A 12,432-nucleotide genomic window follows, 5' to 3' on the forward strand; every position below is an offset into this window, starting at 1 on the left:
GCGTGATTGAGAAGTGTGAATGCGTGAGAGAGAGAGTTTCCGAGCGTTGAGAGAGAGGCGCGGTTAGAGAGAGAGGCGCGAGAGAGAAGCGCGGTTGAGAGAGAGATGTGCGAGAGAGAGCCGGAGTTGAGAGGAGCTGGGCTCCTTCTGTTATACAACCGTATTTTTAAAAAAAATGAAACCATAAACCGTAAGTTTGTAATATGTGAAAAGTTGGGCCATATATTTGAAAGCCAACCAAAAAAAAATCATAAACACGTGAAATACAGAATTTGTTTTGGATTCAAAAAAGGAATTATAAACATGCAAGTAGATATCAGTTGTCTTATGGAAGTTAATTTTGTTCTAATCTAACGATGCTTATTTGTTCAATATACGATCCGATGGATAAAAATAATTTAGTGATGGTGCGATTTATACGATTCTATAATTAAAGTTTGTAGGAAATATTTATTTTGGATTAAAAAAAATCAAAAACACATGAAAGACAGAATTTGTTTTGGATTCGGAAAAGGAATTATAAACATGCAAGTAGATGTCAGTTTCCTTATAGAAAAGAATTTAAATTTTGTTCTAATCTGACGGTGCTTATTTGTTCAATATACGATTCAATGGATGATAAACTTTTGAATCATAGGACCATGCGACCAAATTATCTCCCTTACGCTTATTATATATAAGTATATAATTTTATATTTCCTTATTTCCAACAATTTTATAGTATAGAAATTGAAAAAAGAATATATGTTTAAAATTTTTCATAATTTTACCAAAAAATAGTATCATAAATTCATAATAAGTCGAACAAATCACTAATAATGATACGTTCGGCTTAGTTTTTTTTAAAAAAAAATTATTGCATACAAGTAAGAAATTACATGAGAAACAATATAAGTATATATTTGGACAAATTTACTATTTATTAAGTATCAAACTAATTATATAATAATAAAATGTTTGAATTTTTTTAAATTGATTATATATAAATCTGTATGGAATCAAAATTTTCAGCTTATCATATATGAATTAATAATATCCGAATTTAATTTATAAATTAATAATTCAGTTGTGATGCTGTTTTATGGGCATATTACAGAAATAATTCTCATTTTCAAGTCTATCTATAAACTTAAATTAATCACAGAAAACCATCACAAGGTATTTTAGATACAATTTTTACCTCAAACACAACTGAGGACAAATATGAATCTTCCCACTTGGTAATTTTCCAGGCCATCTCCAAGATTTTGCCTATCATTTCATCAAATGCAACTACTATCATATGAATAACATGGTATACTAACTTATATGTTTCTCAATTCTCTCAGTCACCCTCACCTAGCTATCATTGTTTAGGCTTCTCCCTTTGCTTTTGCTTCTGTTCCAAGTAGTACTTTCTCAACAGCTGAGCATACACTATTTCGTTCCATGTATCAGGAACACCAGGCAGACACCAGTGTGTGCAGTCCTGGAACCTCTCCGGTGCTCGTCTTTCCTCTTCTGTTAAGTATGGCTTTGTGAAAATGGATGGATGGGCATCTTTCCGAAAATCTGACATTCTTGTTATGTTTAAATAGAACACTGGCGCTTTCATTCCCTTCAACACTTTCTCCAGCACATCCAGATATGGGAAGAAATCGTTTATGTTGATGTATTTCTCATTTATTATTGGCTCTGTCTCGTTATCACATTGCCCTCCTGAATTCCACTGTCCGCCTCTGTCATTGAGACACAGTAGTTAGAATATAATATGATCCTGGTAAGCTGTTAGAATACTATACGATCCTGGCAGGCCCTCTGACACAATATTTGAATCAGTAAACTGAAAGCTTAAATGCTTCTAGTGATTTTGAATGATTAAATTGTGATATAAAAAGTAATTCACCTAAAATGGGACGGAGAATAGCTTCTAAAGAAGACAAGGCTACTGGTGAAATTTACAGTGGAATCAATCCATTTGGCCCATGTTGTCAATGCTCTCTGATATGCCTCGATTCCATCCATTTCATCGTACACATGGTTGCCTTCTTGGTAATAACCTTTTCTGCAAGTTTTAAGAAAGAGTCAGGCTTTCAGTAAAACAAAATACAATATATCCCACTCGAAACTTGTGTACAGAAGGGTGTGCTGTATGCAAACCTTACTCTTACTCCAAAATAGTTGACAGATATTGAAAGAGAAGAGGGGGATTGAAGTATTTACCCAGATGATGTTTTTGAATGAGTCCACCAGTGACCAGTGTTGAATATAAGAACATCTGCCTTTTCATATCGCTCTGATTCCTTCTCCATAAGATCAATTCGAAGTGTTTCTTTGTTGGATCCATTGCCATCTGGCATCCACCATTCTTGAACCAGAAAGTTGGATCGAAAGAACTCCACCGAGAAATTATAGTTCTGCCAATACATCAACACAATTCAAATGATTACCAAGAAATATATATCATTCATACTAATGGGAATGACCATCATTATAATTATTATGAGAAACTTACTGTAAAAAGAAAAGAGTATGAACCCTTGGTCTTGAATTCGACTTTACCAGAGGCTTCAAAGACATTGGTCTGATTCATCACACAATTTCTTAGCATACATACCATCGACTCCCACATATTCCTGTTCAATGAATCACCCACGTATACTATTCGCTTGCCTCTTGATAACTCCAACATGTGTCTGCCATTCCACCTGCTCTACAAAGCGAGGTGCAGAAAATTAAATTCAGGCTATTAATTAATTAATTGAGGTTGGAAAACACTATATCCTGGATAAGCCCCTCTCCCTTTAATGCCTAAAAACTGTGTAGACTACCAGAACTGCTGATACACAGTGTCTACTGTTTGGACCGCGAAGAGTTAAGCATCCACATACTATACATTACCAAAGAAAAGTAACAAATTTATCTAGGTTATGCATTTATGTTGATGAGCTGAAAGACTATATTAGTAATGTACAAAACTTGTTGCATACCTGGGAATTTTGCAATGCTTAGGCTGCCATCTGTACTTTTCATAACCATTATCTGGCCTTTTGTTATGAAAACAATTGAATGATTCATCGATAAAAGGACACGAACCAGGACGATACATAGGAAGCTGATCATGATCCTCCACCCAATTCCCATCAAACAGATCACACTTAATCAACTCCTCAAGCATTTCAGCAGACACGTTAACCATACTGTCCAGATCCATATCACCAGAATCTGAAACCGAAAGCCCATCTGTCGCGGGTGAAGACTGAGGACTAGTTGCATTACTCAGAGGAGGATCAGAAACAACAGGATCTGTGGAAATGGCCTTGGTGTCGGGATAGAAATTGGCGTAGGAAGACGAGTCTGGTGGGAAGATATGGGAGAAAAAGGCAGAGAAGTGAGAGCGATTCTGGACAATGTATCTGACAAAAGCTGGAGATTTACTACTGTATGAGAGATGGCTGAAGACAAAGAAGATTGTGGAGAGGATGAAGAAAATGGTGAGTGTGCATGCAAACGTTGTTGATCTACGTGTTGAGAAAATGTTGGAGAGATAATTGGTGTTGTTTGATCTTGCTACAGAGAAGACTGATCTTGTTCTTGATGTTGGAGAATCTGACATGGTGTTTGAGCTCAGTTAGTTTTTCAGGATATTGATTAAGAAACTACTCATGTAGTTTCCATCTACTCAACAACTACATGCATGGAGTATATACATTATTATTACTTTTATTTATTACAAAATTTTAATTATTATAAGAAAAATAAATATTTTTTGTGCTTGGTTTGTATAATTGTGTCTTATCGTTTTTGATATATCATTATCTCTTGTTTGGTAATGCATCATCAACAGATTCCTATGTCGCCAAAAATTCTGGGTTAACTGAAACACTAAGAATTTTCGATTTTTGGGATGTGAATTATAAGGTTTTGAAAAACTTGTCACAAAGAGGAAAAGAAGTACTATCAAGAAGCAGCTGGAGCAACATCTTGAACTAATATACAACAAAAATCAAATTGCTTATTATCTTTGAGTACTTGAATCCATTCTAGGATTAGAATTATTCTTGAAACATGATATGACCATATAAAAGAAAATCGTACCACTTGCTCAACAAATTACAAGTGAGAAGGGAGCTTTAACTCGACCTTGCTCAGTAACAAACTCGCTGTTTTGATGCCTGGTTTTCAAGACCATCCAGTCCTTACGTCCAGATATTATATCACCTGGAAGGTTCTTATGAAAGACCAATAACTCTTCCTGTGGCGGTGTCGAGATCGATGTCATAGAAGCAGGGTCTTGTGGGAAGTCCTGGCATTGTACTCATGGTGCCAACTAAAGGATAAATAAATCCAGCACCAATGCTTCCCCTCACATCTCGAATTGGCAAGACAAACCCGGAGGGAGCGCCCTTTGCCGATGCATTGTCCGAAAATGAATATTGGGTTTTCGCCATGCAGATTGGCAAATTAGAGAATCCTTGCTTGGTGTACATCTCAATCTGCTTCTCAGCCTGCTCCATGTACAGAAATTAGTAAATTATTCTGGACAGAATCATCATTAGTACTGTAAGAAGTGTCATTAATAGCTAGAGGATGAGATGCTTGAACAGGATGTCACGTAAATCATTCAGAAAGTGTTCTCTCAAATCATATTGCCTTCCCCGGAGTGATTTTATGCTTAAACAGTTGCAGATATTAACTGGTATGGGTATAATGATCATAAGCAGTCAATTTAATTGTAGTCTTTCTAATGAGAGGAAACAAATGAACTTTGAGTTGTATGTATACGGACCGGAACAAATACAAACCTTTTACTGTACAAACTCTCTAAACTTTTTCCAACATGTTCAACCTCAGTTATATTAAAGGCCAGTGTTCTAAATAATTAAAAAAAATTACACCAATATTAAATACAGATAATTGATTTTCTTTTTTCCCAAATAGCAAGTTCTCAACACACATATAACCAGGGTTCAAAATCATATGTTGAACAGTAGTTACAATTGTGTATAATAGATTACATTTAATTTTCAACAATCCTTCAGATGTTCATCATTACCAAATTAGGTTAGACAAATATGGAACATTAAGTATTTAATATTATTTGCTTGATGATACAATTGTAAGAACTATATATATTAGGTTCAACACAAGTATAACGATTGTTGAAAAAATGATGTTGAGCTCAAATTATATATGTGTTGAACACTCGTTATATGAAAATGTCAACTGTTCATTAAAAAATGTCACGTGTATTTTTTAATGGAGTGGTTGTTTTCGATGATTTAATCATTTACAAATACATCAGTTTAAATATCCAGGTTTTACAAAGTTTGTACCAGAACCTCCCCCTATATGTATATTCTTGGGAATAGGTTCCCAAATGTTGCACTAGTTTCTAAATGTACCACCTTTACTATTTGTTATTAGAATGTATTAGGTGCAAAGGTACAATAGTATGAATTATTTCCTCCAATTAATACCAAGTCTAAGTCGCACCAATAAAATTTAGTTTTTTTGGTTATTCAAGCCTCACCAGTAAGGATCAAATACGTGGCTTCTTTTAGATTTATGTACACATAAATTTACCTTACGCTTGTGGTCATAAAACAAATGCCAATCACTAGAATGTGCAACCAGCTAATGCTTACCTGTTCCGAGTAATCAACACCACTAGCACCATAAGACCGTGCTATTGCTTCTATTTTCTCTTTGATGCTGCTGTCCAGAGGATACAGGAATTTCAGGGGCTGTGTCACACTTTCGCAGGCCTTTTGAACTGCAATGCCTAGGTCTACCTAAAATTCATAAAAGCAGACTATGTTATAACAATATATATGTTGGATGGGTAAAAGCTTAAAAGGGATGACATTGAATTTTCCAAGACAATACATAACATGCACACACATATTGGTAGATTGCAGTAACTAAACTGATTTCAGTTACTGATTATAGTTAAACACAGATCACAGTTAAATACAACTAGTAAAGAAGAAATTCCACAAGAACTACAATCACTTTGTTTCACTTCTAAGTGGCGGAAAGCAAAAAGTGTTCCTGCTAGAACTCACTGAGGAATATTGGATTAATATACAAGTAACTTATTTTAGAATTCATCAACCACATGTAAATCAGTAAATGTAATTTCCAGAATAGATGAATAGCACACAATCTTCAGAAACTGGACCAAAAGATAATGTGGCCAACATTAGTTTGCAAGTAAAAGTGATTACTTAAAAAGTAAAAATGGATCACAATTTGGAATGAGGGAATTTTAGTAGACAATCAATCAGACCAAGGCAAATACAAGTGTCAGAACACTGACTGTTTCCAACAAAAGAAGAAACTCTGATAAACAGACTTAATTTTGCAATAAAGAGAAGAATTCTGGAACTTGACATGGACATGGAATGCAGATAACGGAGAAGACAAGAAAGGCTTCAAGCGAGAATGTATATCTCACTTTCAAGTGCGTGATACTTTTATCTACTTTTGCCAACAAGGATAAATGAGAACATGGCAAAAAAAAAAAAAGGATAACTCAGAAAAGAGCCACTGAATATTTTATTTTAAACACAAGCTGGGTAACTGATATTTAAGATATAGAAGAATTGAGACTATCTTTTCTGAAGAGTTTTTTCAGGATCCACCGAATAGAATTAAAGGACCAAAACAAGTTAATAACTATAAAAACCTCAGAAGCGCCATCAACCAATTTATAAATATTCTTTTGTCTGTAGTGTCATGCAAGTATAACACCACCTTTGCGTTGTTGCTTCTTTCAAGGCATTTAATTTAAAGATGATACAATAATATTAATCAGTTAGGTTTTAAATGTTCATTTTAAATACTTCACAGCCCAACAGAGTTGTAGGAAATAATAAAGGAAACGTTCATTTTAGAACTGCATTAACAAAAGCATAGTACTAACCGCTCCTTTTCCACCATGGGCATGATGAGTGCAAAGAACAGCATCAAATGCTCCGGCTGCTAATGATGCAGACCTAACAGCATTTATTTCAGCTTCGGTATCAGTTGAGAACATATTTACAGCTACCACAACATTTACACCGTATGCCTTTGTATTGGCTATATGCCTTGCTAGATTTACACATCCAGCCTCAACAAGAGGCACATTCTCAGTGAGGTAAGCATGGTCCAAAGGCCTCCCGGCCACAACTTGTGGCCCTCCACCATGCATTTTGAGTGCCCTTATAGTTGCCACAATAATAGCGCAGTGAGGTTTTAACCCACTATAGCGACATTTAATATTCATAAACTTCTCAGTTCCAATATCAGAACCAAATCCTGCTTCAGTAATGACAAACCCACCCGGCCCCACCAGTTTAAGTGCAATCTTATCAGCTATAATAGAGGAATTACCATGAGCAATATTTGCAAAAGGACCAGCATGAACAAAAACAGGTGTTCCTTCAAGAGTCTGCATCAAAGTAGGATTAATGGCATCTTTCATTAGAACAGTCAAAGCACCACCAAGGCCAAGATCATCAGCAGTAACAGGGTCACCAGCCTTGCTATTTCCAACAACCATTTTACCAAGCCTCTCTCTCATATCAGCTAAAGAGGTGGTAAGGGCTAACACTGCCATTATCTCACTGGCAACTGATATATCAAATGCTGTTTCTCTCACCATGCCTTTCTCATCAGGGCCCTGACCAACAGAAATTTTCCTCAAAAACCGGTCATTAACATCCATAACTCTCCTCCATGTGATAGATGCAGGGTCTATATCAAGCCTGGCGAACTTGGTAACTTCTTCTGGGGTAAGATCCTCAGGTTTGGTGCAGGTGATACCAAGCTTTTCTAGACGCCTGAACATGATGGCACTAAATTTTCTTTTACCTTCTTTGTCAGCAGGACACAAACGGTTAAAAAGCGCTTTATCACTTTGTGTTGATTCATGAAACATTCGTGCATCAATGGCCGCGGCCAAAAGGTTGTTTGCAGCCGTTATCGCATGAATATCTCCTGTTAAGTGAAGATTGAACTCATCCATTGGAATAACTTGACTATATCCGCCACCTGCTGCACCTCCCTTGATTCCAAATGTTGGTCCTTGTGATGGTTGGCGAAGACATGTAACGACCTATAAGAAAATAAGACAAATTAGTTATAAGAGTTGCATTTGTGACTTTTAACTATCAAAACTACAATAACACAGATATTGCTGGTATTAATATTAGCAAGCCAAAAAGGAATTGTAGTTCTTAGTCATATAGACTAGAAAAACAAGAAAGCTAAAAGGCAGTGACTAAGCAGAGTTCATTCTCTTGATGCATTTTTGTTGGGAAAATGGACTTGGGGAGAGAATAAATTATGTGAAAGAAGAAATTATAAGGTAGATGGAAAAGATGAGTATGAAGGAGGAGGGTAATGTCATTTTTGTTGTGAATAAATTCAATTATTTTTACTACTTAATCTTTTGCACAGATGGGCAACATTAAAATTGACAACAACAAGATATATCAGTCCACTCTACCATCTCTCCTCTCTTTTCCCCATATTTCTTCCTTCACTTAATCTGACTCTTTCCTATGCCATTTATGGAAATCAGAGTCCACATTGCCACAAAATGATAGTATTGAAACAAAGCCTCCATCTGCGTATGCAAATGATTTACATACCTAAAAAATTCTAATTTAAAATGAGGTCACACACTGTCTCTTGACTTAAATTCATATAACAATGTCCCCAGATGTTCATTCAGCATATCTAATATTAGATGTGTGATACTGAAAAACATTAGTGCCACAGCCAAAATATTTATATAAGAAGAAAAGCTATATGGTTGCAATCACATATTACAAAGAAACAGAAGTACATAAATTGCATATGTTATTAACTCGCTATTTAACAACAGAAAAGATTACCTTTTTATCAAGAAAAGCTCCCAAAGCTTGACAAAGACCAACAGTGGTAGTTGACTTCCCTTCTCCAAGTGGAGTTGGAGTAATCCCTCCAACCACTACGTAATACCCATCTTCCCTTCCTTCGAGTTCATCAATAACAGGAAGCAACACCTACACTCATATATACAAAACTTCAACTGCAAGCAGCACATTATGCTCAAACACAGATGCATGAATATATAGGTAGGCTTATGTTCTAACACAAACCGCAAACCTGTTTAGCCTGCAAACTCTACAAACAGGGAATTATGCAATACATATACGCAGTGTATTTCATTTTGCATATGTATCATTTGCATCTGTGAATTATACATATATATGTAAAATTTAAACTACGTACTATATGTTTATCTAGTAAATCATGCAAATTTACTATGAACTAGTCATATGAATGTGAGAAACACATTTTAAGCATGAAGAACAACTAATCTATCACCCCAAATATCCAAATCTTGATTACATGATACAAACAAACTCAAAAAAGTCTTCCTTGTGTGTGTGTGTGTGTGTTTTTAATATGTCATCTGCCTAAAGTCCTAAACACATTTTTTTACAAAGAAAAAACAATCCACCTCTCTAAACACCTAAATCTTGATGACCCAGTTGCCAAAAAACACAAATAAACTTAAAAAATTATTCCTTTCCAGTCTGGCTGATAAAACTGACCTTAGCTTTATACTTGCCATAAAGATCATAATGATCAGGACTAAGATTAAGCTGCTTAGCAATCTCAGAAATATGAAGAGGGGCAACAGAATTAGCAATATCTATATCAGCAGGCACTGGTGAAACAACTTCCAATTTCCTCATCTTTGGTAGCCCAATTGAAGGCGGCTTCTTCACTCTCTCCCTCCACTGAAAAATAAAAAATAAAAAACAAGAAAAACCCAAAAATCTTGAGAGAGTGGTATTAATTAATTCTTGCAATGAATCTGCTAAAACCCAATGAAATGCTTATAAAGAAATGAGCTTGGGAGTGGGTGAGAGCTGAGACAGAGACAGCATAAAAAGAAATGAGTATAATAATTGAGGGAGACCTTGAAGTTAGAAATCTTATCTATGGTGAGTGTGATGTGAGGCACCATTGATTGACTCATAATGTTGTACATAATTTTTTAACAAAACCTCGAATTTTAATTTAGGGTTAATTTTTATAACTGTGGTTTGTGTATGCTAAAGAGTAAAGGCTCGAGGTAGATTCCAAGATTGTATAGTTGTTCTCGGTTACATTTTTTTGGAATTTATGGACTTTATCTTTTGTATTTATTAGAGCATGTCCAAGAGGAGATGGCATTTGTTTAGTTAACCTCTCTTTTTTAAGCATAGCTTTGCTCAGTTGGAAGAGAGACGGAGGGGGTGAAAAAAAATAAATCGAAAAGTCATTTTCTTGAGACAAATGGGTTTTAATATGAGTTTTAATGTCATTTTTAAAAAAAATAGTATTAGTTGTCACTTCAAGACATGACTTAAAGTTTAAGTTTTGATTTTTTGAAAAAACTGGACTTAGAGTTGTGTTTTCAGCTAAAAATACAACTTAAAGCTGTATTTTTATTCGATATTGTAAACACGCCATGAAGTTACGTTTTGAAATGACATATGTGGCCATTTTTTAGAAGCGACAATAAAAGTATTTTTCTGCTAAATAGTACTCCCTCTGTCTCATATACTGCTCGACACGCACTTCAATACTCTTATAAAACATTGTTCTATAACTTATTTTTAAATTTTTTTTTTAATAGAAATATAACATTCAAAATTTTATACAGAAAAAAAAAATAAGTTATAACTATGATTTACGGGAGCATTAAAATCCGTGTCGCGTCCCCATCCCCTAATGTATATAACTCGGGGGACGGAGGGAGTAACATTTTGGGCAATAGCCGATAACAGTATTCTCTTTTTTTAGGTGTTCTAATGAGAAAATTGATTATGATCACTAATTTGGTGTGGTCAACTCCTGTCAAGTTTATAACTTTTGTAATTTTTGATTAATTTTTAATTTTAAGTGGGACTACTTTCAAGTCGAAAAACATTGCAAACCTGCAAATTAAAATGTTAATATTGAAGTTATAAATTTTGGAAAACAATAGCATTTGAACATTATAAATTGTAGAAATTTTAATGCTCATAAATTCTAACATCATAAATATGAATGCTTCAAATCTAGTATTTTTCACACTTCTCGACATACTAAAATGCTTATTTTTAAAAAAGAAAATGAATACCGGTCATTACTCACCATCAAATCCTCAAGATACAAATACGAATTTTCAATTCTCGAACACGCAATTCTCGCATTCACTTTCAAGTCCTTATTTTCCTATGTCCAAATTAAAAAATATTGATAATTTTTAAATTTTTAACTACCGAAATTCAAGTTATAATCCTCAAACACCAAATTCTTAATTTCTATTTCCTAATCTTTTTTCCCGTATTATTAAATCCATAATTTCTAAATTTTCAAACACCTCCACATTTCGGATGCCAACCTATCAATATTCTGACATTATTTGCACTCACAAATATGTACTTAAATACTATAAATATTGTTTATTCGGACAATGATTTCTATGAACATGACAAGAGGGTATATTTCAATGCAATTGGAGTGACGATAAACCTTAATAATTGCATGATTGAATGTCTTGATTGATCTCATCATCAGTACAGATCAAAAACTGACGTATTTTGGGATCGAACTCATTATTATTGTAAAGAAAGTAATCTCAGGACAGGGAATAAATGAAGCAACTCAATGTTATGGATCATGTTATGAGCAAGCTGGACGAATAGTGGAGAGTGTTCTAAACTTGGACAACATAATTGAGTTAGCTCATGACATCTGTCTATAAAGCTAAAATACAAGAAATTCAATTTTGACAAGCATTGGAGTGAGTTTCGAAGACAGCCCAAATGGAGAACTCTTTCAACAAATATTTGTAGTACAAAAAGAAATAAATTGAATAATTGTTGGACCTATCCATCATCAATGAATGAAACACCACTATATGATAATGTTGTTGAATCATCAATTTGTCCTTAAGATGCAAAAGCTACTAAAAAAGAAAAAAGAAAATCAAAAACAACTCAAGGGTATGAAGAATTGAAAGCTAGTATGTGCAGAAGATTAGATTTAATAGCATAATTTAATGATTTTAAACGGAAGGAGATACATAGAAGGACAAAGAAAGAAGATTTAATGATTATCATGCTTACTAATATAATGAATGTTGCCTAACGAGAGGTTCATGCCAGTATGATTGTGGAAATCAAATCAAAACAAACGTAGTCGTTTGAAGATGATATTTGTTTGAGTGATACTCTGCTTGTGTTTTTTATGTGGAACTAGTTGTTGGAAGTTTGTGTTTGTTTTTTGTTATTTCGAACTCATCGTCAGAAATTTGTGTTTTCAATTTTTTTGCCAAAAAAATTTCCATACTCGGCCATTTATGGAAAAACTCAAAAATAACTAATTTTTTAACTTTAAAAAGTTGAAAAAATTGTAAAAGTAAATTTTTTCAAAAAA

At 34.3% G+C, this 12,432-nt stretch overlaps 2 protein-coding genes across 2 annotated transcripts; both read right to left on the reverse strand.

Annotated features, from left to right (window-relative positions):
* Window positions 1–1,063: 1,063 nt before the first annotated feature.
* LOC108194663 (protein trichome birefringence-like 1) lies at window positions 1,064–3,844 on the reverse strand. Its single transcript, XM_017361617.2, has 5 exons — window positions 2,970–3,844; window positions 2,495–2,687; window positions 2,203–2,396; window positions 1,886–2,044; window positions 1,064–1,718 (listed from the first exon to the last, which is right to left on the reverse strand). Exons 1-5 carry the CDS (start codon window positions 3,593–3,595, stop codon window positions 1,346–1,348), a joined length of 1,545 nt encoding a protein of 514 aa, XP_017217106.1. The 5' UTR covers window positions 3,596–3,844; the 3' UTR covers window positions 1,064–1,345.
* Window positions 3,845–3,974: 130 nt separating this feature from the next.
* On the reverse strand, window positions 3,975–9,974 carry LOC108196215 (formate--tetrahydrofolate ligase). The gene is made up of 5 exons (XM_064080927.1): window positions 9,573–9,974; window positions 8,868–9,017; window positions 6,908–8,083; window positions 5,628–5,774; window positions 3,975–4,487 (listed from the first exon to the last, which is right to left on the reverse strand). The coding sequence occupies exons 1-5, from the start codon at window positions 9,714–9,716 to the stop codon at window positions 4,212–4,214; spliced, it is 1,893 nt and encodes a 630-aa protein (XP_063936997.1). The 5' UTR covers window positions 9,717–9,974; the 3' UTR covers window positions 3,975–4,211.
* Window positions 9,975–12,432: the final 2,458 nt, after the last annotated feature.

This window comes from Daucus carota, chromosome 7, assembly GCF_001625215.2.
Source record: "Daucus carota subsp. sativus chromosome 7, DH1 v3.0, whole genome shotgun sequence".
NCBI lineage: Eukaryota > Viridiplantae > Streptophyta > Magnoliopsida > Apiales > Apiaceae > Daucus > Daucus carota.

Bases quoted from the DNA above. Each gene is read 5' to 3' on its own strand.
- LOC108194663 (XM_017361617.2), bottom strand. From the start codon at position 3,595: ATGTCAGATTCTCCAACATCAAGAACAAGATCAGTCTTCTCTGTAGCA. The intron at 2,397-2,494 runs GTAAGTTTCTCA...ATGTATTGGCAG, and splicing joins CATACTCTTTTCTTTTTACA to AACTATAATTTCTCGGTGGA. The intron at 2,045-2,202 runs GTAAATACTTCA...TAAAACTTGCAG, and splicing joins CATTCAAAAACATCATCTGG to AAAAGGTTATTACCAAGAAG.
- LOC108196215 (XM_064080927.1), bottom strand. From the start codon at position 9,716: ATGAGGAAATTGGAAGTTGTTTCACCAGTGCCTGCTGATATAGATATT. The intron at 8,084-8,867 runs GTAATCTTTTCT...ATTTTCTTATAG, and splicing joins GAGCTTTTCTTGATAAAAAG to GTCGTTACATGTCTTCGCCA. The intron at 4,488-5,627 runs GTAAGCATTAGC...TACATGGAGCAG, and splicing joins GTGTTGATTACTCGGAACAG to GCTGAGAAGCAGATTGAGAT.